Source organism: Pimephales promelas, chromosome 9 (genome assembly GCF_988280905.1).
Source record: "Pimephales promelas chromosome 9, fPimPro1.hap1.1, whole genome shotgun sequence".
Classification (NCBI taxonomy): domain Eukaryota; kingdom Metazoa; phylum Chordata; class Actinopteri; order Cypriniformes; family Leuciscidae; genus Pimephales; species Pimephales promelas.
The window spans coordinates 37,342,129-37,368,726 of record NC_142777.1 but is presented as its reverse complement, the minus strand read 5'-3'; the positions used below and the strand labels follow the sequence as shown (position 1 = coordinate 37,368,726).

The window sequence follows — 26,598 nt, the reverse complement described above, 5'->3', positions numbered from 1 at the left end:
TATAATTATAATGATCTATTATTATATTTTTTGAATAATGATAATTAGACTTTTTTTGAATCAGGGGAAAATGTGCTTAATTGTGATGAAAATATTGCTTAGTGGTCTGAAAAGTAGACAAAATAAAGATTGATTTGTTCTGAATGTTTGATTTCCATGATCTGCTGTCGGTAAACACCGCATGATCTCAGTGTGTGTGTGTGTGTGTGCTGTGACGTCACCGGGAGGGCATTACACGATGCTTTGGAGGAGTTTGAACATCATCATCAGTAACTCACCGATGCTGTCACTGAAAAGAGGCGTTTCGCGCGCGTCAGCGGAGTGAAGTTTCTGTGTGTGTGTTTGTGTGTGGATCATCTCACACTGGCTGTGTGTGTTCCTCCTGGAGCCTGGCGTTAGTTTTCAGCACTTTGGAGTGTGTTTGCATCGGTCGAGCTGTGATTTGTGTGTCCAGTGGAGCTGAATCATGAGCGCGAGTGGAAACGCGACGGCGATGTTCGGGATGCGTTTAGCGGACGATCAGATTAAAGTTCTGGAGGAGAATTTCACGAAGGTCAGCAAACACCCCGATGAGACCACGCTGATGCTGATCGCGGCCGAGTGCGGGCTGAGCGAGGCGGAGACCGCGGTGAGTTTAGCGGGAGATCCTCTTTACTAGCGATCGACGCGACGCGATCAACTACTGGAGCGACTGCGGCGCGTTCATTGGTCCATTGGGCGCGTTGCAGTTTTACCGCGTCTTTCTGATTGGTCGAATTGGCTCGCGTTTTGTTGCGTTGCCTGACGAAGGAAAAAATTATATATAATATTTAATAACATTATATTAAATATAATAGTAGGCCTAACACGTAAATGTGCTTGATTTTCATGAAAATAATGTTAATCTATCTATCTATCTATCTATCTATCTATCTATCTATCTATCTATCTATCTATCTATCTATCTATCTATCTATCTATCTATCTGTCTATTTATCTATCTATCTATCTATCTATCTATCTATCTATCTATCTATCTATCTATCTATCTATCTATCTATCTATCTATCTATCTATCTGTCTATTTATTTATCTATCTATATACAACTAAGTATATCTATCTATCTATCTGTCTTTAAAATAGATAGATAGATAGATTTTTTTTATCATAAGCATGTGCCTCCAGTTTTAATAATGTCAAAATCTGTCTTTAATACTATAAATATTTCTTCGAATGTTTTAATGTAGTCAGAATCATCTTGATAAAATCAAAATTATAATTAAAAGTTAATTTAATTATAATAATAATAATAATTAACATTATTTAGAACATGACGCATGTCCAGAAATACAATAATACCATGGTGTGTTTTTGCTCAGTTTAGTTCAAACAGCATATGGCAGATGAGCTTTTATTGCCTGACTTTATTTGATCAAGGAAAGGTTCGATAACAACAAATGTTAAAGTGAATAGTAACGTAATCCTGCCTCCGGAGAGGTGTTCTCCTACAGGTCTTGGGGTTAAAACTCTTTAATCGCACGATGTTCATTAAGTTCATTAATCAACCCTTCTGGGGTGTGAACGTATCGTTTGCAGTCCACAGGAGGTATGTCACCACTATGATGTAAGCTACTCTTCTGCATTGTCTTCATTCCGGTTTTGCTGTCAGCAGCTCAAAATAACACACTGACAGCATTAAACGCCAAAGGGGGTGTGTGTGTGTGTGTGTGTGTGTGTGTGTGTGTGTGACAGTGACCCTACACAAAGTGTTGGAACACAATAGCAGCCTTTCCTCTTACGGATCGGATTATTTATTTTAAGTTTTTATGTTATATGAGCTCATTTTCTTAATGTTAGTCCCTAGTGGATCTTTACATAAAATGAAACAATACATAGTTAGAATAAACATAATAATACAGTACAACACAATGTAAACACAATGGACAGTCAGTGGTCACATTTCTGACCTCTGATTAAAGAGCCTTTAAAGGAGTAATTCACTTTTAAATGAACTTCTTCTGATAATTTACTCACCCCCATGTCATCCAAGATGTCTTTCTTTCTTCAGTCGAAAAGAAATGAAGGTTTTTGATGAAAACATTCCAGGATTTTCTCCATATAATGGACTTCAATGGGGACCAAAACGGTTCAAGGTCCAAATGAGAGTTTCAGTGCAGCTTCAAAGGGCTTTAAACGACAAAATGAATTAATCTTTTTTTGGAGTCATTTCGTTCATTTGGTTCGTTGAATGAACCAAATGACTTGAAAAAAGATTCGTTCATTTTGATGAACGAGTTCGAACAGGAGAGTCATGAACGCGCATCATAGCAAGGCGAGCATTTGTGCTTATAAAACTTAAACTTTTTTACTTATTTTTTAAATGAGTGATCGCTTCGCTAGATAAGACCCTTATTCATCGTCTGGTGTCGTTTAAAGTCCTTTGAAGCTGCACTGAAACTCTCATTTGGACCTTGAACCGTTTGGTCCCCATTGAAGTCCATTATATGGAGAAAATCCTGGAATGTTTTCATCAAAAACCTTCATTTCTTTTCGACTGGAGAAAGAAAGACATGGACATCTTGGATGACATGGGGGTGAGTAAATTATCAGCAAATGTATTTTTTTTAATATATTTGAAACCCAGTTTGACACAGGAGTCCTGATGTAACGGGGCAGTTATACTTCCAGTGCTGTACTGCATCGTCTTATCTAATAGATATTTTAGAGCTTGTGAGCCGCGGTTTGGCTGATTTTGACTGGAAACACATTCCATCATGAGGCTGGTCTGTTTCTGTCACTGTGATTGTGAAAACTTGCAGAAAACGCCTCTGTGATCCATCATCATACACACACAATAGAACAGGATTAGTAATCCAGGGGTGTGTGAATGAATGTATACAGTGCACTTAAATACTTAAACATTGCTTATGTTCTCGCTAAAACATGTCCACTATACCATTCAGAAGTTTGAAATAAAGATATTAATATTTCGATTCATTACGGAAGCATCAAATCAATCACAGGGTTGTTTTAACCCAGATTTGGGTCAAATATGGACAAGATTTAAACAACCCAGCATTTTTTTTTTTAGTTACAAAAGATTATATTTAAAACAAATTCTGCTTTTTTGAACTTTCTATTCATCAAATAATCCTTACAAAATATGATTTATAATAATCATAAATGTTTATATTAGATTAGAGCGATTTCTGAAGGATCATGTGACACTGAAGACTGGAGTAATGATGCTGAAAATACAGCTTTGATCACAGGATATAAATTACACTTTACTATATATTCACATAGAAAACAGTTATTTTAAATTTCAATAATATTTCACAATTTTACTGTGTATTTTTTGATCAAATAAATGCAGGCTTGTTGAGAAATGACATTTTACTATACATTCACATAGAAAACATCTGTTTTCGATTGCAATAGTACACAGTATATGCACTAAATCGTCCAGGAAGTTTAGCGTGTGCACTGCCTCCTCTATGGCTTTATTTCTTAAGCAAATATGACGCTGAGAACTGGTTTGAATAACAAACTCTGTCCTGCTTCGGGGGGAAATGATGTCAGCACTTTGCATTAGAAGACTAAAACGCAAAAGGTGCGGTACGAGGAGCAGGTAAACAACTCTTTCTCTCTACTGTAAACCGGTCATGCCTGCTCACCGTGTTGGCTATTAACACAGTGTGTGTGAGTGTGTGTGTGTGAGGGGATGGATACTGTAAGTGTTTGGCTCAGAGTCAGTCCTGCTTTACTTCTGCAGAAATCTGTTTAAACACACCCCGTTTTCTCCTCTGCTGAAATAATACTGTTTTTCGTCAGGCAAACAAAATATTGCCAAAGAGGGGGATTTTATATAGTGCTTTTTATATCTTGTGGTGTTTTTTTTTGTGTGTGTGGAAAACACTGACTGCAAGTGTGTTGCAATGATAGTGTTAAAGATCATTGTCAGAGCTGTTGTGCAACTGTCCATTTCTATGAAAATCAGCTAATTTGAGATACGCTTATGTTTGTACAGCCTGTTTCACAAATCACATGTGTGCTATCTGTTAGGGGTTATAAAACATTAAAACACACGAGACAGGAGTAGTGAACTTCATCCGTCTTGTTAACTCTTTCACTTCTGTTCTCACACATTACATAAAATATGTATATATATATATATATATATGAAGAGTTCAGATGCAAAAGCCTCTAAGTGCCATTTGAAATTTTCTTGTAAAATGATCATTTTTATCAAGCTTGTATATTTAATCTTCATTGCCATTTAAGTGAAATTACTGAACTTAAATATACAAGCTTGATAAAAATGATCATTTTAGAAGAAAATTTCAAATGGCATTTAGAGGCTTTTGCATCTGAACTCTTCATATATAAATAGTAGTCAACAATACGATTCTTCTCATGAACAGAAGAGCATGTTTGAGAACTGTCAAAATCCTCTCATTGTGTTAAAAAAATGTAAAAAAAAATATTAATATAATTATGGAAGCTTGTGTTTCACCATTGAATAAAAAAGCTAATTTTGACGACTTATTTCACTATTCAGATTTTTTTTTAAATCAGAACTGTGACATATGAGAAGTTGCATTTTTGAGAAATAACGCCAGAATTGGGAGTTATAATCTTGAAATTTTGCGCAAAAATAAAGTCAGAATTGCGAGATATAAACTTGGAATTGCAAGAAATAAAGTTGCAAGAAATAAGGTCATAATTGTGAGATACATTTGAAATTGCAAGAAATATGGATATAAACTTGGAATAGCGAGAAAAGTCAGAATTGCGAGAAATAAAGTCAGAATTGCGAGAAATAAAGTCAGATTGCGAGAAATAAAGTCAGATTTGCAAAAAATAAAGTCAGAATTGCGAGAAGTCAGATTGTGAGAAATAAAGATTGCGAGAAATAAAGTCAGAATTGAGAGAAATAGTCAGAATTGCGAGAAAAGTCAGATTGTGAGAAATAAAGATTGCGAGAAATAAAGTCAGAATTGCGAGAAATAAAGTCAGATTGCGAGAAATGAAGTCAGATTGCGAGAAAAAAAGTCAGAATTGCAAAAAATAAAGTCAGAATTGCGAGAAGTCAGATTGTGAGAAATAAAGATTGCGAGAAATAAAGTCAGATTGTGAGAAATAAAGTCAGAATTACGAGAAATAAAGTCAGAATTGCGAGAAAAGTCAGATTGTGAGAAATAAAGTCAGAATTACAAGAAATAATAAAGTCAGAATTACGAGAAATAAAGTCAGAATTGTGAGAAATAATAAAGTCAGAATTACGAGAAATAAAGTCAGAATTGTGAGAAATAATAAAGTCAGATTGCGAAAAATAGTGTAATTGCAAGAAATGAGGTCCGAATCACGAGATACACATTTGGAATAGCAAGAAAAGATAGAATTGCGAGATATAAACCCTGAATTGTGAGAAATAAAGTCAGAATTACGAGAAATAAAGTCAGAATTGCGAGAAAAGTCAGATTGTGAGAAATAAAGTCAGAATTACAAGAAATAATAAAGTCAGAATTACGAGAAATAAAGTCAGAATTGTGAGAAATAATAAAGTCAGAATTACAAGAAATAAAGTCAGAATTGTGAGAAATAATAAAGTCAGATTGCGAAAAATAGTGTAATTGCAAGAAATGAGGTCCGAATCACGAGATACACATTTGGAATAGCAAGAAAAGATAGAATTGCGAGATATAAACTCTGAATTGTGAGGAATAAAGTTGCGAGAAATGTATGCGATAAGTTCAATCATGATTGCTAGAAGTCCGAATTGTGAGATTTAAACCTGTAATTGTGCAGAAAGAAGCTGTTATTGTGAGAACAAATGTTGAATGTGATCTGATGTCTCTCCTGCAGAAATGGTTCAGGATGCGAAACGCTCAGTGGAGGAAAGCAGAAGGCCTTCCGGCTGAACTGGGATCAGTGAAGGACTGAGGGAACATCTTCATGTGTTCTTGCTCTTTTTCTCTCTTTGCGCCTGTCGTTGTTCATTAGACATGAATGTGTTTTTGTTTTTTAATCTAAGTTGTAATCTTTTGCTCAATATGTATGTCATGTATTTTTATTGCTATTATAACTATCAAATGTACGTAAATAAACGAATGTAAGCATCTGTATATAAAGAATAACATTGTGTTTTCAGGGCTTTATTTTATAGAGCTTGTTTGCAGAGAAAGTGTGACAGATATCTTTAATATCTCAACTGTTTGTCCTGAAATGATATTAAATGGAGAGCAAATGGCCATGTCTTCTGCTTGATTCTTCAAATCTCAACATCTCAGACTAGTAGATATCAAAGTCTCCAATCAAAAGACTCAAATCAAAACCAAATACACTTTTGCTGTACAACAGTTGCTTTTTTTATTTGTTGCTCCATGAATAATCATGTCAGTGGACTCTCGGAGCGCTCAAAACACCAGCTCACAGTGTTCAGGACAGCGAATGAAATCCTGATGAAAAGGATAGTGAAAGAATGGATAAACGACAGAATCCATGTGGAAAACAGTGAAAGTGCGAACCAAACCCTGACGGCAGCGTTTCATTAAATATTTAAGTCCTTAAACTAAGCAAACGATGGACGGATGAGGCCGCTTTAGAGTGCAGCTGACTGCAGCGGTGTGTGTGTGTGTTTGAGAGAGAGAGAGTGTGTATGGGAGTGTGTATGTGTTTGAAAGAGTGTGTGTGTTTGAGAGAGTAAGTGTGTGGGAGTGTTTGGGTGAGAGAGAGTGTGTGTTTGAAAGAGAGTGTGAGAGAGAGAGTGTTTGTGTGTGTGTTTGAGTGAGAGAGTGTGTGTGTGTGTTTGGGTGAGAGAGAGAGTGTGTGTTTGTGTGAGTGTGTGTTTGGGTGTGAGAGAGAGTGTTTAAGTGAGAGAGAGAATGTGTTTGAGTGAGAGAGAGAGAGTGTGAGTGTGTGTGTGTGTGTGTTTGAGTGCAAGAGAGAGAGAGAGTGTTTGTGGGAGTGTGTGTGTTTGAGTGCAAGAGTGTGTGTGTGTTTGTGTTTGAGTGAGAGAGTGCGTGTGTGTGTTTGGGTGAGAGAGAATGTGTTTGTGTGTTTGAGTGAGAGAGAGATTGTGTGTGTGTGTGTGTGTGTGTGTGTGTGTGTGTGTGTGTGTGTGTTTGAGTGCAAGAGAGAGAGAGAGTGTTTGTGGGAGTGTGTGTGTTTGAGTGCAAGAGTGTGTGTGTGTGTGTGTGTGTTTGAGTGCAAGAGAGAGAGAGTGTTTGTGGGAGTGTGTGTGTTTGAGTGCAAGAGTGTGTGTGTGTGTGTGTTTGAGTGCAAGAGAGAGAGAGAGTTTGTGGGAGTGTGTGTGTTTGAGTGTGAGAGTGTACTTGTCTACCTATCTAAGAGGGGACTTTGGTGTCGTTACACACTCACCAACAGGGGACCGCCGAGCGAAGTGGGGACATTTTTCAAGTCCCCTGTTAGTTATGCCTTAAAACATGTTAAAATCAACTAAAAAACGCTCTGGTGAATTTTTTACATTTTTGACCAAGTGGGGACTTGCGAGTGTGTGTGTGTTTAAGCCCATACTCAGCAGCGCTCCTGTAGGCTGGAGCAAGAACTGCAATGGCCCATTAACACACGTCGTTCACACTTCTCTATTGTCTGAATGCCTTGCTGTCCCAGAGGCTCTGAGACTGTAGAGCTGCTGGTGAACTGGCTGCTTATAGGAACTTTCAGTAACTTTATAATAACTGCATGGTATTAATCATTAGTTAAGCATTAGTGAACTGATAATTCACCATTTATTAAGCATTAAAATACATTAATAAGCAGTATATATGTAAATACAGCTATAAATGTTTTTTTTCTTGTTTTAATAGCATATCTATAATGTGTTTAATAATTGTATTTTCATACTTTATTAATGATCAATTTACATCTAAATGAAGTATAGCATTATTTACAAACCAGTTATTTAGGAGTTGTCAGTGGTTCATAAGATCACTTAGAATGTGTGAGTAAATTATATATATTATTTTTAGGGCCGGGACTCGATTAAAAAAAAATCTAATTAATTAGAGGCTTTGTAATTAATAAATCGAAATTAAGCGCATTTTAATTGCATAAATATTTGAACTGAGAACAGTGAGAAGATTTTTTCTCACATGGATTTTTAGTATATCATTTAATAATGACTGAATACATAAGCTTAAGCAACAAAATATTGTTTATTTTTGTTCAACCAAATCCAACAGACCAGTGCAATTGTATATGTTTTGCGTTGAGGTGAAACTTGAGGGTCGATGTGATATGCGAATTCCTTGTTGCATAGCTTGCACACAACAACCATGCTCTTAATGACGCTTCCATCGGTTCGTTCTTATAACTAAATTTCCCATCCACAGGACCAACCGAAGGGGTCTCGTCAGCGTCTTCGTTCATGTTCACTGCTTTTTTTTTTTTTATTAGCTGAGGTATAGACTGTAAAAAAAAGTCATGAACGCTAGTTGGTGCTCCAGTATTATCAGTCCGCCCAGGGCTGGACTGGGACAAAAAAAATCGGCCTGGGCATTTTGGCCCAGACTGGCCCACTACATATGAACATACACACAACTGAACTGTGTACGCCCTTGAATATGTATACCAACAACTCCTATTAAAACCACCAACCCCATCTAATGAGTGAGATGAAATAACTACTAAGTTTAAAATACAATTCTCCAATTGCATTGGCAATACCAGTCTTTCTCACAAGATGTTTATATATTAACTGTATATTAACGCCACATTAATTGTGGCGTTCCGCAAGGCTCTGTTTTGGGCCCTAAGTTATTTTTGTTATATATAAACGATATATGCAAAGTGTCGCATGTTTTAAATTTTATTCTTTTCGCGGATGATACAACAATTTATTGTTCTGACCCAAATCTTACAGAGCTTGTGTTGGTGGTAGAGAAAAAATTGTATAAACTAAAGAATTGGTTTGATTTAAATAAATTGTCACTAAATTTAAATAAAACGAAATTCATGGTATTTAGTAATAAAGAGTTAAATAATGAGATCAGGATTACTATTAATAAAAATATTTTAGAAAGAGTAAATCATATAAAATTTCTTGGAGTAATTATTGATTGTAAAATGACATGGAAACCGCATATTTTTAATGTTCAGAAGAAAGTATCTAAAATGATTGCAATTTTGTACAAGTTGCAGTATATCTTGAGTAAAAATGCATTACATTTACTTTATACTTCACTTGTTACACCATACTTAATGTATGGTATTGAAATTTGGGGAAATACATACAAAACTAGAACTAATCCAATCTTTTTATTACAAAAGAAGGTTATTAGATAAATTAATTATGCCCCATACAATGCACCAAGTAATTTACTGTTTCATCAATCAAAAATTTTAAAGTTTTATGATTTTGTCGATTTGTACACGTTAAAATTTATTTATCAAGTCAAATATAATAAAACTCCTAAATGTTTGCAATTATTATTTTCCCAACGAGAAAGTAAATATGATCTTAGAGGATTATGTATATTTAACCAACCACAAGTACATTCTACATTAAGAGAACACTGTTTATCAAATAAAGGAGTTAAATTGTGGAATAGCTGTTGTAATGAGTTAAAACAAGCCACATCTATTTTTCAGTTTAAAAAATATTACAAGAGAATAACATTGGAAAACTATAAAAGAATAAAAATGAATTAGACAGGCTTGCTTCTGGTGTGGACAATGGTTCACGAAAGTGTTAATGTTATTTTTATGAACAGATGTTGTCATTAATAAGTTACATTTCATTCTAAAGTTAAGGGCAGGCATAATAAGCTTTAGCTTCTGCCTGCACCTGGTCGTCTATAGTATTTATGCAGGGATTAAAGTGAAAAAAATTCTTCTGACTGAAATTTTTTTCAGGCCAAGTCAAATTCCTGTAACTTTATTTAAATAGTCGAGACCAATAGCGTTTTAAGGGGAGATGTTTAAAACCAATATAATATTGCCAGTTTGCGTAATTTAAAAGCTATTTTAATCTATGAAAAACAATTACTTATCTTGACAAATAATCAACCATATACATAAGTTTTCAGTGCATGTTTTTATTTTATTTTATTTAAGTGAAGTTTTATAACTTTATTATGTAGGCTATTTAACTTTAACTTTGTAGCCTATTAGAGAGCCTATTATGTTTAACTGAATTGTTTGCTTTATTTCTCATTGTATAGCTTATTATAGCCTACCTATTAGGGTACTTATACTTTTGAACGGGATATTAGCATTAAAACTGACATTTAACAAAAAAAGAGACATGGTTGTGTAATTTTATATATTCTAAAATATATAAAATATTATATTACTATTCATTCTCTTCACTGTATGTGTACGCATAATACAATAAAACGACACAACCCTGTCTGTTTGTTAAATGTCAGTTTTAATGATAAATAATGTTATATATTTTTAAAATGAAAACAAAAAGAAGCAGGTTTGTGTTTTAGCTATATTTCGTGTTGTTATAAATATATTATAATCAATGTGCGTTGCCTGAACCACATTTGTGTGGCCATTTATATGTTTTTGATAATAATTATGTTCATTTATAAATGAAAAGAGGCACAGTGGTGTTGATGAAAAAAGGCCGAGTTGATAACTGGAGTAGCCGCGTGCTGAGTGACGCGATCAAGAACGCGCTGTTAGCAGCGTCCTCTCGTCCTCAGGAGTTTGTTCTCCCGAGTCGAACTTGGCAAGTCCGAACTACCAAGGACGCAAGTCCGAAGTTTTTGTACTTGGTATTGAGAAACGACCAATATTGACCCACGTTCTGTTTTCTATCATGGGACCGCAAACGAGCTGTGGCCTCGCCTGACAAGATTGAGTGAACAGGGTCCAGGGAGCAGTTTTTCCGTGAGCGGGAATTGAAAAACCGGAGTGGACCATGAGCAAAGTGATTACAGAATGCTTAGAGTGGAGAGAGTAACGTGCTTTCGCTCCACTCCAGGCTTTATCACATCCCCCCTCAGCAGGGTGAATACGCATCATCTTTCCTTAATTTAAGACCTATTCAAACTAAAATTAAGACATTTATCACACTGTTTGCGAAATGAAAGCCTATTTACGGCCTTAAAATTATGAAAAGTTAATTTAAGACATAAGGACAGACGGGAACCCTGCAATTGACGGATATCCGTCATAGACCCGCTGCAATTAAAGGAAATCCGTCGAAGCGACGGAGAACTTTAATCCCTGTTTATGTTTCGAATGTTTTGATTGATTGATTGAATGATCTGTAAATGACCAAACCGAATAAATGAAATATAGTATTGGTCAGCGCACCTCTGTCCCTCTAGGGGGGTTCGGGGGCATGCTTTAAAAAGGGTTAGCTCACCCAAAAATGAAAATTCTGTCAGTATTTACTCACCCTCATGTTGTTCCAACCCCGTAAGACCTTCGTTCATCTTCGGAACACAAATTAAGATATTTAAGATATTAAGATCGCTCCTGCATACAGTCCGTAGGCTTCTTGAGGGAATGACACTTGCTGTCCCCGAAAAGTCATTAAAGACATCGTTAAAATAGTCCAAGTGACTACAGGGGCTCAATCTTAACTTTATCAAACGACGAGAATATTTTTGTGCACAAAAACAAACAAAAATAACGACTTTATTTCAATTATTCACTTCCTTCTCCATGGGCCTGTAGTCAGTTAACGTAGTGTGATTGCGTAAAGCTACGTCACACGAAGGCTCACTATTGGCCGACGCTGGTCATGTGTGTGTGATGCGTGTGACGTATAATAACAGAAGCTTACGCTATTAAACTAGTAACCTGACTCGCGCAGAGGGAGAAATAAACCAATAGTTGAAATAAAGTTGTTATTTTTGTTGTTTTTTTGCACACAAAAGTGTTCTCGTCGTTTGATAAAGTTAAGATTGAGCCGCTGTAGTCACTTGGACTATTTTAACGATGTCTTTAATGACTTTTCTATGCCATCAAGAGTCATTCCCTCAAGAAGCCTATGGACTGTATGCAGGAGCGATCTTAATATCTTAAATATCTTAATTTGTGTTCCGAAGATGAACGAAGGTCTCACGGGGTTTGGAACAATATGAGGGCGAGTAAATACTGACAGAATTTTCATTTTTGGGTGAACTAACCCTTTAATGTTAAATTCATCAATCTGGTGCACTTTGAGAGTTCAAATTTAAGAGCTCCAACCCATATTCAGTGTGCAAATTGAACAAAGAAAAACTCAAAACTCTTTTAGTTGGGATATAGTGTCTGTCTACATTACATAATACATAATTAATCATAGTTATAATATTAATCACAAGACAGTTATAGCCATATATTGTAAAACACATGCACTGAAAAATAAAAGCAACTTTCATTATTAGCTTAGAACTAATTTCTGTAACTTGAAAGAGATATAAAAACATTATCTTTTATTTTGATGGAAACGGCATTCAGCTTTTATTTTGACAAAAAACATGGTTTACAAACGGGTCTTATACTCTCATTATAATTCTAATAAAATGCGTAATTGTCAAATATCTCTAACAAACAGTTCTCTACACTCAATGTCTCTCATGATCCCCCTCACTCCTAATCAGACACTGAAGGCGGTTTCTTTTTTTTTTTTTCACGCCATTTCTCTGCACATTCCTTGTGTTTCTTCTCCATCGCTCTGACTATTTTGACAGATACTCACTGACACTGCACGCTCTCTTAGCCCAGAGGGGGAGGTGATTAAAGATGTGATTGGACTAGCCCAGTGTCAATCAAGAAAATTTTGACCTTATACACTGCAAAAAACAAAAGAAACAAAAAAAAAAACAAATATAAAAGTAAATTTAAGACTTAGTTATAACATAGATTTTGTGATAGATCTTATTATTTACTTCAGATTAGTTTTAATAAAATATATTTATTTTAAATGTCCCAAAGAAATAAACACCATATAACTTTCAGATTATTTTGTCTGCAACATTTTATGTAAGTCATTAAAAGTCCTGTTACAATTACCGTTTAACAATTAACAATACATTTTTACTCCTGTTAATTTCATATTGGTGTATTTCACCTGGGGTAGTCTTACACCAAAACAAAACAACAGCAATAATGAATTTAATTAAAAATCTAAGAAAATTATGTACATCGAGCCACATTTACACCTGTTATTAACATGAATTTTCATCAATCTGATCACAAGAAATTAAAAAGACAAATGGCTGTTTACACATAGTCACTTTAAACGTGTATGTCACCATGTGTGATTGGATTTCAACCTACTTGAAAGTGTTAGGTTTCTGTCTGTGTTTTGTTCCTTTTTTGTCGGTTCTTATCAGTGTATGGTTTTTCAGCTCATTGTGGTTTTACCAATGTACTTTAAATAAACTGGACTGCTCCATTTAAATACAGCTTTTATTTCATCCTCGTTTGCAATCATCATGGCCGAAAGTAGACAAGATCAAACTCATTCAGATCCTGATTACATCTGTATATCATTGTCCCAATATGATTGTATCTAAAAAAATATATAAGTTAATGCCAAGTGTATAGGACCTTGTTTATTTTTTTGAATCAGTGAATATTTACATACATACACATTCAATCACTAGTTTTTGTTGCTGAGAGGTAGACAGTAAAACAACAATATGGTAATCTCTACAATATCCTCGTTTATGTTTAAAAATATAAATAAGTTAAAAGATAGAAAATCATATCATGGTTTTAGCTTTGTTGTGTTCCTAGATCCATTTACCACATCCATGTTTTAGACATTCCAAATATGTATTATCAAGTATTATCAATTGTATAAGTTTTTGTATTTGAGCTAACATATCTGTTTAATACTAACAGTCTGAGTAAGTAACATTAAGCTCTCAAGTGTCTGCTTACTAAAGCAAGATTTATGACATACTCATCATATTTCATTTATTCCCCACCTGCTAAAACAAGGGCTGTCTTAGAAAATGTTAATGTGTTTAAGTATAAACATTGATATATAAACGTGTAAAAATACATGTGGTGTGATTTGACTGTATTGTAAACAGCTCTACTAAATTACAGAGCTGATTGAAACATATCCCAATGGCTGTGATCGGACGCTTTCTCACTGTGTTTTCAGTCCCTGAGTGGACTGAGCTGCAACCCCCACTACCTGCAGGACATTAGCATCTCTATGGAGAACGGCTTCAAAGGCCAGGCTGTGAAAGTTTACCTTAGACCTAAAAATACACATGCTTAAACAAGTCATCCTATACTTAAAACACTCTGAGGACTCTGCATGTATTTTTTGAGAGATTCAACAAGAAGTACTATTAATATGAGCTTTCGTTTCAGATGTGGTATAAAGGTTTAGTTAAACCAACAAAAATATGAATGCCCATGGTAATCTGCTACATCCCTATAACATCATTTGATTTATAAATGAGCAGATTTTTTATTTATTTATTTTTTTACATTGTGGTAAATTACTTTTTTCTGTCTTTTAAAATCTTTTAAATAGTAAATTAATTGGGGTTATACCAATGTATTGGTGAGTAAACAGTGAACTAGATTAAATATGCATGGAACTCCAAATAAACAACACATGGTCCAGTACTTTCTTAAAGGGATAGTTCACTTTGAAATTAATTTTTGATGTGTTTTAGCTTACCTCAAGGGCATTCAAGATGTAGGTGTCTTTGTTTCCACAGTATTTTCAATTTTGACATTTTTCAGTCAAACCGTTGTTGTCTATCAGTCATACACTGGAGGCTAAGGGGGTCCACCAAAAAGCATGCACAGAGAAGTCAAAATTAAACATGATTTAATGACTCGTAAATGTAAGTACACATTGATGGCCTAAGACACGAAATGAGCGGTTTGTGTGAGAAAACCAACAGTATTTATATCGTTTTACCTCTTGTAATCACAGTGATCTGAATCTGTTGTTCAATGTCCAACTGAACCGAACTGAATCAGTTCAATGTTACGCCGGAAGTGATCGCTTGCGTGTGACGTCACTCAATATTTACACAGAGATTTCGGAAGTTTTACCTTTTACTAAACATATTTAGATATCCCGAAATCGTCTTCCATTGCGGTTTGGACTTCTCTGTGCTGCTCTTTGGTGGACCCCCTTCACCTCCAGTGTATGACTGATCAACCCGATCTCACGACCAAGTCGTACGAATTCGACGAATGATTAAAAAGTGGCTAATTCGTAACAATTCATACGACCTCACACGTACGAATTAATACGATTTTGCTAAATCGTACATATTTTACGAATTGGCCAATTCGTATGAATTCGTACGAATGACCTACCCCTGACCCCGCCCCTAAACCTAACCATCACGTGGGTTTAGAAAAATCGTAGGAATTAGTACGAGTGAGGTCGTACGAATTAGTACGAATTAGACACTTTTTAATCATGCGTCAAATTCGTACGAATTGGCAGCCCATTCTCACCCCCAAGGCGTCACTTAATTGACGCCTTGGGAAGCATTTGGACATGCTTCAATATCTGACGCTTTAGGCGCCCTTTAGCGTCAGTTCTATGACGCCCTAGGATCGCGTGTACCCTACCCCCACCCCACACCTAAACCTAACCGCGTCCTCTAACTGACGCTTTCCTTTAGCGTCAGTTAGATGACGCCGTAGGATCGCGTCATGTAAGTGACGCTAAAGGGCGCCTAAAACGTCAAATATTGAAGCATGGTCAAAGGTGACGCCTTGGGGTGAGAATGCGTTGGAATTGGTCGTGAGATAGTGTTGGACTGATAGACAAGAACGGTTTGACCAAAAAATGTCAAAATTGAAAATACTGTGGAAACAAAGACACCTACATCTCGGATGCCCTTGAGGGAAGATAAAACATATCAAAAATTAATTTCAAAGTGAACTATTCCTTTAATGTCGGTAATTTAATGCATTCAGTAATCTGAAGTAACCAATGCTATTATAATACATTAATTAAGTGTATTTATCTTATTCATATGAGCTCATAAAAACACAACCGTTTATAAGTTTATAGTAACTCTTAAAAAACACAACCTCATTGAAAATGGGTAGCACTTTATAAGTTTCCATTTATTAATATTGTTTTTTAACCAAATTAATGAAAATGAACCAACCACTTATTTTTTTTACTAACATTAAGTTTTACTAACTTTTTTTTGTTATTTAAATAATTTGTTGGTTAGTTAGTAAAGTGAGTAAGGGATGTAGGCTACATCCAGCCGTCTATTATCGCAAAATAAACACTGAGAAGGGTGAATGACCCAGATGTGAAGTAGCCATATAGTAGCAGCTTCACTAGTGTGAATTGAGTTGTTTTAGTTACCAAAAACAGCAATATCCTTTCATTGACATAGTGCTTAAAACTATTCTTTTGGAATGTGTGGTTAACGATTTACATTCAAGCTAGGTAAATTTGCCTTTACATATGAAGAGCTCTTTTCCAAAACGCTATAAATCCATTTCAATAGTTTTCAGGAAAACTACATTTTTTACCTAGACCCACACATTTTGTGAATATTCAAATTATCCTGTTTAAATGTTTTATTGGTTCAGTCTGAACATTTTGAACAATAATTATTAAATCAAACAACAATATTGTTAATGATAATTTAAAAGTTAATTTTATTTTTTTCCAAAACGCTATAAATCGAAATAAACCTCAAACAAATAGTACCAATTTCAACATATGCATGAAAAAAAACAAATTATTAATACCAATTTCAACATATGCATGAAAAAACTAATTATTAAAAATGATCAATATATGATAACGATATTCAAAAAAGGGATGGGCACCCCTCCAGCACATGCACACACACACACACAGGCTACATAACATGTGAGCAAAGCAGAGCAGCATGACGCTTAAATATAAGCTAAAAAAAAAACAACAAAAAAAAATAAACATTTCACATTTGTTTTTAATAATATTACATTACTTATTTTTATTATTTCATCTATGTTGAGTAGGCTATGAAAAGGGAACCGCATGAGATGAGTAAGATAGGATCAAAATTCAAAAGCTGCCCAATATCGGAAAATATTTGGAGTGCGTCAGACATGATTTTGACCACTTATTAAGTTTTGTTTTGTAGAAAGCTTGTAAATTTCGTTTCATATAAATTGTATCTTCATTTTAATAAATGTTTCATCGACAAATTGACTGGATTAATACATTAGAAGTAAATATCAGACAATATAATCAGGACACAGAGGCGCGCAGGTGAACCGGAGCGCGTCTCATAATATGAACCGAAACACCGCGATGCTTGCCTCACACAGGCCTGAGAACTAAGCTACAGAAAGCTTTAAATATCTACTTTTCAACAAAACAATTAAAAACTAAAATAAATTGGCAACTCTCTGCGTATGTATAGGCTAATTCGAAGTATGCGTTTCTCTGCGCGTTCACTGCGAAGATGGCGAGTAAGCATCATCAACTTTATCTTTGTTGCTGACACTGACAGAAAACACTAGTTTATTAATAAACAATTCAAATGTTTCATGCATAATCATTACTTTTGCTGGTTCTTTGTGGCAAGCTTTATGCATACGTTGAGATGCGGAATATGCAATTAAAAACACTCATATGGTTTCTCTCCCATTTAATTAAATCAATATATGTGATTACTGATAATACAAATGGCTTAAATGATCTACTACTAGTCGACTAGAAAACTAGGACTCATTTTGAGGAATGAATGAACATAATAAACCTCTGTTCAGAGTGCCGCAGTGCTGGATTGTGTAGAGCGCTCATTGAATTTGAGGATTTATCGTGTTTAGGCTAAAAACAGGGCTGGTGCTTATCGCGGCTTGGGAAGAAACTGTATCTTGCAGTACGTTTTAAACAAGGAAATATAGCGGTTCGGCATGAAACGTTGATAGAGCAGTGAAAGGGTTCTGTCCGCAGCAGAATGACACGACAAACTCATTTTTTTAAAAAATGTCGTTTAACGCGTTTTGGAAAAGAGCTCTTCATATGATAATCACAGGTGATTGCAGTTTAGTAACTTCCTGCATGTTTTTATCTCGCTAGACCAGGTGTTAATAGACTACATTAAATGCTTCAATTCACTAGCAGATATACTAGCAGTGAAACAATCAGAGGCAGAATTAAGACAGAAAATCATATTGTTGTTGTAAATAAGCTATTCATCTAAGCGGATTCATTCATCAACTATTTGTAAATAACCTGTTCAGTTGTAACAAGTGTATCGACTGTTTTTGCTTCGGCACTTATTATATTGTCTGCTCTACTCTTCGCAAAAGCTGGAAAAACATTTTGGCCACAACTTAGGGACGTGAAAAGGGCTGTCACTCATTTACTTCACCTTACTTTATAGTTAATTCAACGTTTATATACTGGTGGTTGATGTAAAACGTTAAAAAAGTTAAAGTAAATAGGATTTTTAAAAGTAAAATACTTTTGTTTAGGTTCATTATGTAAAAAACAGGAATTTTACTTTTTAAATGGTTAGTTCTGTGGATATCTTAATAATATGGTATCTGTTTCTCTATGGCATTTTATTTAAAAATCTTTAATCCCAATCAGAGCATTTGAGCAAAGATTGCATTGCGCTCGACCCAATCCAAGCAAACGTTCCACTTGTGTGCCGCTCACACTCACATCTGATCAAATCCCGCTCCTACAGGTTGTTTCTCTGTGCTAGATATATCGTTCTCTTTGTCATAAACTTCTTGATCAAATGTCTTAATTGCAGTTGGCTTATGGATAACAGTTAAGATATTTGTGGATTTAACATCCTTAGCTCTTTAACCTAAAAAATGTATTAATCTTTGTGAGGAGCGCATGTAAGCAACCGGTAATTATGAATATTTTTTAACTGGAAGTTATTACAAGCACTCACTTACGGTTTCTTATTTTGGGACAAAAAAACAACAACACAAAAATAACATAAACATGCACTTCCATTCATCATCTGAGCCACACCAAATAAAAACAAACATACAGTAAAAAATACACTGTGGATATTTTGAAAACATCTTAAAAAATTGAATTAGGGACTGACTGGACATGTAAGGGGTGCAATTGTTAGAAATTATTTTTGACAGAATCAAAATGGTTTCAGTAATGGTTTTAGCTTTGTTGTGTTCCTAGATCCATTTACCACATCCATGTTTTAGACATTCCAAATATGTATTATCAAGTATTATCAATTGTATAAGTTTTTGTATTTGAGCTAACATATCTGTTTAATACTAACAGTCTGAGTAAGTAACATTAAGCTCTCAAGTGTCTGCTTACTAAAGCAAGATTTATGACATACTCATCATATTTCATTTATTCCCCACCTGCTAAAACAAGGGCTGTCTTAGAAAATGTTAATGTGTTTAAGTATAAACATTGATATATAAACGTGTAAAAATACATGTGGTGTGATTTGACTGTATTGTAAACAGCTCTGCTAAATTACAGAGCTGATTGAAACATATCCCAATGGCTGTGATCGGACGCTTTCTCACTGTGTTTTCAGTCCCTGAGTGGACTGAGCTGCAACCCCCACTACCTGCAGGACATTAGCATCTCTATGGAGAACGGCTTCAAAGGCCAGGCTGTGAAAGTTTACCTTAGACCTAAAAATACACATGCTTAAACAAGTCATCCTATACTTAAAACACTCTGAGGACTCTGCATGTATTTTTTGAGAGATTCAACAAGAGGAACTATTAATATGAGCTTTCGTTTCAGATGTGGTATAAAGGTTTAGTTAAACCAACAAAAATATGAATGCCCATGGTAATCTGCTACATCCCTATAACATCATTTGATTTATAAATGAGCAGATTTTTTATTTATTTATTTTTTTACATTGTGGTAAATTACTTTTTTCTGTCTTTTAAAATATTTTAAATAGTAAATTAATTGTATATCGCCTACTTTCTTTAAATGCTGCACCATCCCATAGTTTGATATTATTTTTGAACTTTTCCTTTATTAACTTTATCATGTTTTATCTGCCATTGATATAGGTTTGTGTTCTGTGCTCTATTTAAAATGCATGCAAAATAATACTAATTATGAAAAGTACTTTTTCCTGATCCAGTTGATGTTTACAACTGGATTTAAAACTAATTTACCAACAGATTCTACCCTTATGTTAATCTAGCTATTTGATTTCAATCACAAAACATTTGCATAACAGAACCAATAGTAATGTTGGCTAACTGTGGTTTATCCGATGGCCCAATCACTGCTCCGATAGCAGAACGTATATCTCTCTATTCCAGGTTCCTAATTCACACTTTATGTTTGGCATTTGGAAGAGCACAACTTTAGAAGACTTCAACGAGATTGTTTCCTACATTGGAGAGTTATCTTTCTATTATAGTTTAAAGATTTATCTACCTACAAGATCCCAAGATCCTAAGCGCACTGAGCCATTTCTCATCTCACTTTTTTTCTTTCCGAAGTAAAAGGTAAGTTGTACATTCTAACTTCATTTTATGATGATTTGTAAATGCTAACATTATACAATGTTTTTGCATCCTCTTACAATGTAAATGTGCATGCAGATTGGTATTATTGATATTCAGTTTCTTTTTAAAATGATTTTATAAAAATACTTGATATAAAAAGTATAGTAAAAATTTAGTAAATTATCAGCCACATTGTCATCTTTTCAATAAGTTATTGTCTACACAATTCTAAGGAGTTTTTTTTTAGAGTATTTTCTGTTTTTTTTTTTTTTTTACTTAGCATATGCACTATATCCTGCATAAAATGTTCTTATATTTCACAGGAAAATGAGACCCAAAAGAGTTTCTCCTGAAAAGGAAGCCTTGTACTTCATTGCTTCGGGGAAAGATAAAGACACATTCGAGAAAAAATTAATGTGTGAAGAGAAAGGTAAGTTACGGCATTCAATTCTGCCATCAGTATGACTTTGCAAAACTTAATTAAAAGCTAAGTTTGGTCTCTAAATAATGTCGAATGGTTGGGTTTAAAATGTGTAGCTAAAAACAACAGGCTGTTAAAAAAAAACACAAGAGAAACAAAAAAACATGATTGAATCAGTTAAAGGTGGATTTATATCTGTTTTCCTGCCTGTATTTATGCTAGCTGCTGATGTCCAAATTAAACTCCATTGTGTAGATGTGCGAGTAATCTTGATATTATTTGTATGTAACTGCCAGTTAGACTCCGGGGGCCTGTTTAACAATGGAAATTATCAATATTCAGTGTCATGATACATATGAGTTTTGTAGTTTTGCACTTTTAGATGTAGATATCGTATTTGTTTTCCAAGCAGGGCTACCATTTAAAACAGTTTAGACAACCTTAACAACTTTATGAATCTTTTCTCATACTTAATTTACACTTATTTATACCCAATTTATTAGGTTTTGGAGTAATCGCCACAAAACATATTGAGCCAGGAGAATTCCTACTGGAGTATGTTGGAAGACACATGGCTGGATCTGAAGGAGAGACCCTTCTCAAAGACTACTCAGCTGAAGATGCAGTTTTTTTTATATTTCTACTCCTTTCAGGGACAATCTTACTGGTAAGATTAAATTAATGAATGTTCTAATGAAGTATAATTACATCATATTATGGTATGTTTATATACAGTGTTTTTAAAATATTTCACCATACAGTGTTGATGGCAGTAAAGCTACAGAAAATCTCGGACGATACATAAATGATGACCACATCAAGCCAAACAGCAAAATTAAAATAGTAAGTCTGTATTTAATGTTTTCGTATTGTTTGTCTTATTCTTTGTTTTAATTACTCCTTTTATAGAGCCTCATCTTGATTGTAGCATTATTTGACATTACAAACTAGACAGTTGTGGGTCTTTCAAATGTTGTTGTTTTTGTTTTCAAATGTGTGTTTGTGTACTTTTGTGACCAACAGATAATGGATGAAAAGAAAATGCCACATTTGTGTGTATTTGCGTTAACAAAAATCAAGCCAATCATACCAAAGAAAAAATCATACCAAAGCCTATGGACTAGTATGCAGGAGTGATCCAGCTCTCAGATTTCATAAAAAATATCTTAATTTGTGTTCGGAAGATGAATTAATGTCTTACGGGGTTGAACAACATGAGGGTGAGTAAATACTGACAGAATTTTCATTTTTGGGTGAACTAACCCTTTAAATGCTTTGCTTAAGTTGATGAAGACCTCCACTGTGTATTGCTTTATCCTCAGTTGCAGATGTAATTTTTCCTATGAGTTCAATTAATGCCAAAGCAGTTAATCTTTTTTTATCTCTAAAGCCATATTGTTTTTCATTAAATAATTTGTGTTTTTCTAAAAAAAAAATTATTTTTTGAGCAAACAACTTTTCAAGGATTTTAGAAAACCGAGAGAGCAATGACACTGGTCTGTAGTTGTTAAAGTGTAGTTATACATTTCTCCCAGCCCTGCAAATCTGGTCCTCTAGTTATAAAGGAGCCCAAAACCCTTTAAAATCAGCAACAGACCAGTCTGACCAGTTAGACAGTCTATCTCAAACCAATAGACTATCTAGTTTAAGCCCCCCCCCCCTTTCTAATAGATTGATCAGATAGCGCCCCTTTAATCTTTTCTATTTTACCTGTTCATAATCATTTTTGCATGAATTGAAACGCATGATTGTTCATGATTTTCATGCATGATTTAAATTGTATTATATTACATTATTATTATTCATGTATTTAATTTTATTCATGTATTTAAATATATATATGTAAATGTAATGTGTTTGAAAATACACAATAAACCTTGAGCAGTTAAAGCTTAAATTGTTCTTTTTTCTATTTCCTATAGTGCTACTGTGCAACCTGTAGAATATGTAGAAAATCCATAGAAATATTATTTTAACTGTTAAATAATACTCTATTTCTACGGATTTTCTACATATTCTACAGGTTACACAGTAGCACCAAATAAATACAATAACATTTCATAACTGTATAATACTATACAGTATTATTAAAAATTAACAGTGTAATACTGTACTTTAATATGGTAAGAAATTACAGTAAAATAATGTTATTTGATTTTACAGTATGCTTAACAGTACTGTAGTTAGTGTTAAAGTAATTTTATTGTTGAATGAAATACAGCAAGTACTGGATAATTGTTGCCAGTAAGTTACTGTTAATTTGACAAGACATTTTTTTACAGTGTATTTTATACAGAATATAAAAAAAGGATAAAACATAATGGACAGATGTGTTGGGAAATGGCAGTTGTATTAACAATATGGCATTAAAATATATTTTGAGCCACCAATCCTACTCCTACCCCTAAACCTACCCCTAACAATTCGTTAAAACTACGTAAACTAACGTTACAATTATGAAGAAAAACGTGACTAACAGAAAAGTATAATCACAATAATATATTTATTGCGAAAATGTCAAAACCGCTACCAAAAGCCGTTCACATGAAGATGCTTTGCAGTCGCAGTCCTCTCTGGCAACATTGTAATAGTTTTGTATGAAGTACAGAGCAGAATTTAAATTAATAATCAATGAAAATGTTCATCCGGCTTCAGTTCGCAGCTTCGCACTATTTCAAAAGAACTAAACCAACCGTCACAGTCCTTCATGTCTCAATCTGTGATGAGGCAGGGAAGAGCCAATGACCATTTGATATCTCTGCCGTAAAACACGACGTATCGCTTCTCAAGGGCGCGATTTTTGAATTTGAATTCATCACCAGCGCGGGATTTGACGTGTACGGTTGCTGCTGAGAATGGAGGCGAAGATCACGACTGGATAAAAGGTTGAATTAGGATTTTTTTCTTGTAAAGAAAAGTCGAAAAGAAATTAAGGTTTTTGATGAAAACATTCCAGGATTTTTCTCCATATAATGGACTTACATGGGAACCAGACGGTTCAAGGTCCAAAAGACGGTTAATAACAGTTTCAGATGCAGCTTCAAATGTCTTTAAACGACACCAGACGATGAATAAGGGTCTTATCATGCAAAACGATCGGTTATTTCAAAACTTATTCCAAAAATGTAACTTTTCTAAGGACAAATGCTATCCTTGCTCTATTCTGTCAGGCGCGTTTGTAACGTCACGTATTACGTAATTACGTTCAAAAGGTCACGGGCGACGTAGCCGGAAGTACAGAATCAAAATCGTCCGACATCGTTGTTTTACCTTTTAATTACTTTTTTGTAAACAGCGTTTGAGTTAGTTTGCACGTTCAACCTATGCGTTCAACTTGTAAACACTGACTCTGTACTTACGGCTACGTCGCCCGTGACCTTTTGAACGTAATCCTGCTGCCGCCACAGAGTGCCATTTAGTTTTATATAAAGTTTAAATTATTTTATTGTCTCAAATCGTTGATAATGTATACTGACTTTGCCCTATGCTGCAATAAATTTAGTTTTGCATTCATTTACATAAATCAGCTGCTTGAATGACAATTGCTGATGTAATTGGGTTTTCATGTGAGATTCTCAATTCATTCAGTTAACTGATGCTCTGAGGTAGTTTTCAGACTGCAGACTCAGCAACGATTGTATTTAATTGTACAGTACAATTATAACATAGAACAAACATCTTCATTTTATGTCATTAAACATAACAATATTGCTGCCCATACACTGATGAGAAAGTGTAAGTCCGGTGTGCGATACTTGGAGTTGTCCTAGACGTGGCGCAGCGCTGCGCTTCTCATTCGGTGTGCGACCCCCTTTACGGATGTGTATTTCACTGCCACTTCAATTCACTGTTCACACACACACACAAAGTCCCCACTTGGTTGGATAGATATCATTCAGAAAGTTCCCTCTTGGCTAGTGTGCAGCGACACTTCTGTGTTAATACATGTATATGTTAGTAATATAGACGTGTGTGTGCAATGGCACATAACTATGGCAAGTAAATTGTTAGGGACTGCATAACAAAGCATAGAAAGTATATGAAGAGAGAGCGTTAAATAAGAAAAATAGTATATATATATACATAATGTATATAATAGATGTATAATTTAACTGTAATGAAGACATATTTCACTGCCAGTTCACACACACAAAGTCCCCACTTGGTTGGATAGATATCGTTCAGAATGTCCCCTCTTCGCCAGTGTACAGCGACACTGCTGTGGTAGTAATATATAAATATATAGTTTTAGATCGGTAAGATTGTTTATGTTTTTAAAAGAAGTCTCTTCTGCTCACCAAGGCTGCAATTATTTGATAAAAAAAACAGAAACATTGTGAAATATTATTACAATTTAAAACAGTGTTTTTCTATGTGAATATATATATATATATATATATATATATATAATGTATATAATAGATATATAATGTAAGCGTAATTAAGAAAGATTTCACTGCCAGTTCACACAAACACACACACAAAGTCCCCACTTGGTTGGATAGATATCATTCAGAATGTCCCCTCTTCGCCAGTGTACAGCGACACTGCTGTTAGTAGTATAGAAATATATAGTTTTAGATCGGTAAGATTGTTTATGTTTTTTAAGAAGTCTCTTCTGCTCACCAAGGCTGCAATTATTTGATAAAAAAACCAGTAATATTGTGAAATATTATTACAATTTAAAACAGCGTTTTTCTATGTGAATATATTATATATATATATATATATATATATATATATATATATATATATGAAGAGTTCAGATGCAAAAGCCTCTAAGTGCCATTTGAAATTTTCTTCTAGAATGATCATTTTTTTCAAGCTTGTATATTTAAATTCAGTACTTTCACTTAAATAACAATGAGGATTACCTATTAATTGTAATTTAAGTGAAATTACTGAACTTGAATATATAAGCTTGATAAAAAATGATCATTTTTGAAGAATATTTCCAACGGCACTTAGAGGCTTTTGCATCTGAACTCTTCATATATATATATATATATATATATATATATATATATATATATAATGTATATAATAGATATATAATGTAAGCGTAATTAAGAAAGATTTCACTGCCAGTCCCCACTTGGTTGGATAGATATCATTCAGAATGTCCCCTCTTCGCCAGTGTACAGCGACACTGCTGTTAGTCGTATAGAAATATATAGTTTTAGATCGGTAAGATTGTTTATGTTTTTTAAGAAGTCTCTTCTGCTCACCAAGGCTGCAATTATTTTTTTTTTTAAAAACACAGTAATATTGTGAAATATTATTACAATTTAAAACAGCGTTTTTCTATGTGAATATATTATACACAGTATATATATAAATATATATATATATATATATATATATATATATATATATAGATAGATATATATATATAGATATATATATATATAATAGATATATAATGTAAGCGTAATTAAGAAAGATTTCACTGCCAGTTCACACACACACACAAAGTCCCCACTTGGTTGGATAGATATCATTCAGAATGTCCCCTCTTTGCCAGTGTACAGCGACACTGCTGTTAGTAGTATAGAAATATATAGTTTTAGATCGGTAAGATTGTTTATGTTTTTAAAAGAAGTCTCTTCTGCTCACCAAGGCTGCAATTATTTGATAAAAAAAAAACAGAAATATTGTGAAATATTATTACAATTTAAAACAGTGTTTTTCTATGTGAATATATATATATATATATATATATATATATAATGTATATAATATATATATAATGTAAGCGTAATTAAGAAAGATTTCACTGCCAGTTCAC

The 26,598-nt window shown here is 34.1% G+C and overlaps 1 protein-coding gene and 1 long non-coding RNA gene across 2 annotated transcripts; both read left to right on the top strand.

The window, feature by feature from the left end:
* Positions 1-304: 304 nt before the first annotated feature.
* Positions 305-6,234, top strand: hopx (HOP homeobox). The gene is made up of 2 exons (XM_039655153.2): positions 305-628; positions 5,849-6,234. Exons 1-2 carry the CDS (start codon positions 467-469, stop codon positions 5,924-5,926), a joined length of 240 nt encoding a protein of 79 aa, XP_039511087.1. The 5' UTR covers positions 305-466; the 3' UTR covers positions 5,927-6,234.
* Positions 6,235-20,220: 13,986 nt separating this feature from the next.
* On the top strand, positions 20,221-22,629 carry LOC120485587 (uncharacterized). Its single transcript, XR_016169757.1, has 5 exons — positions 20,221-20,389; positions 20,713-20,819; positions 21,314-21,477; positions 21,572-21,653; positions 21,834-22,629. It is a non-coding gene; the product is annotated as an uncharacterized LOC120485587 (long non-coding RNA).
* Positions 22,630-26,598: the final 3,969 nt, after the last annotated feature.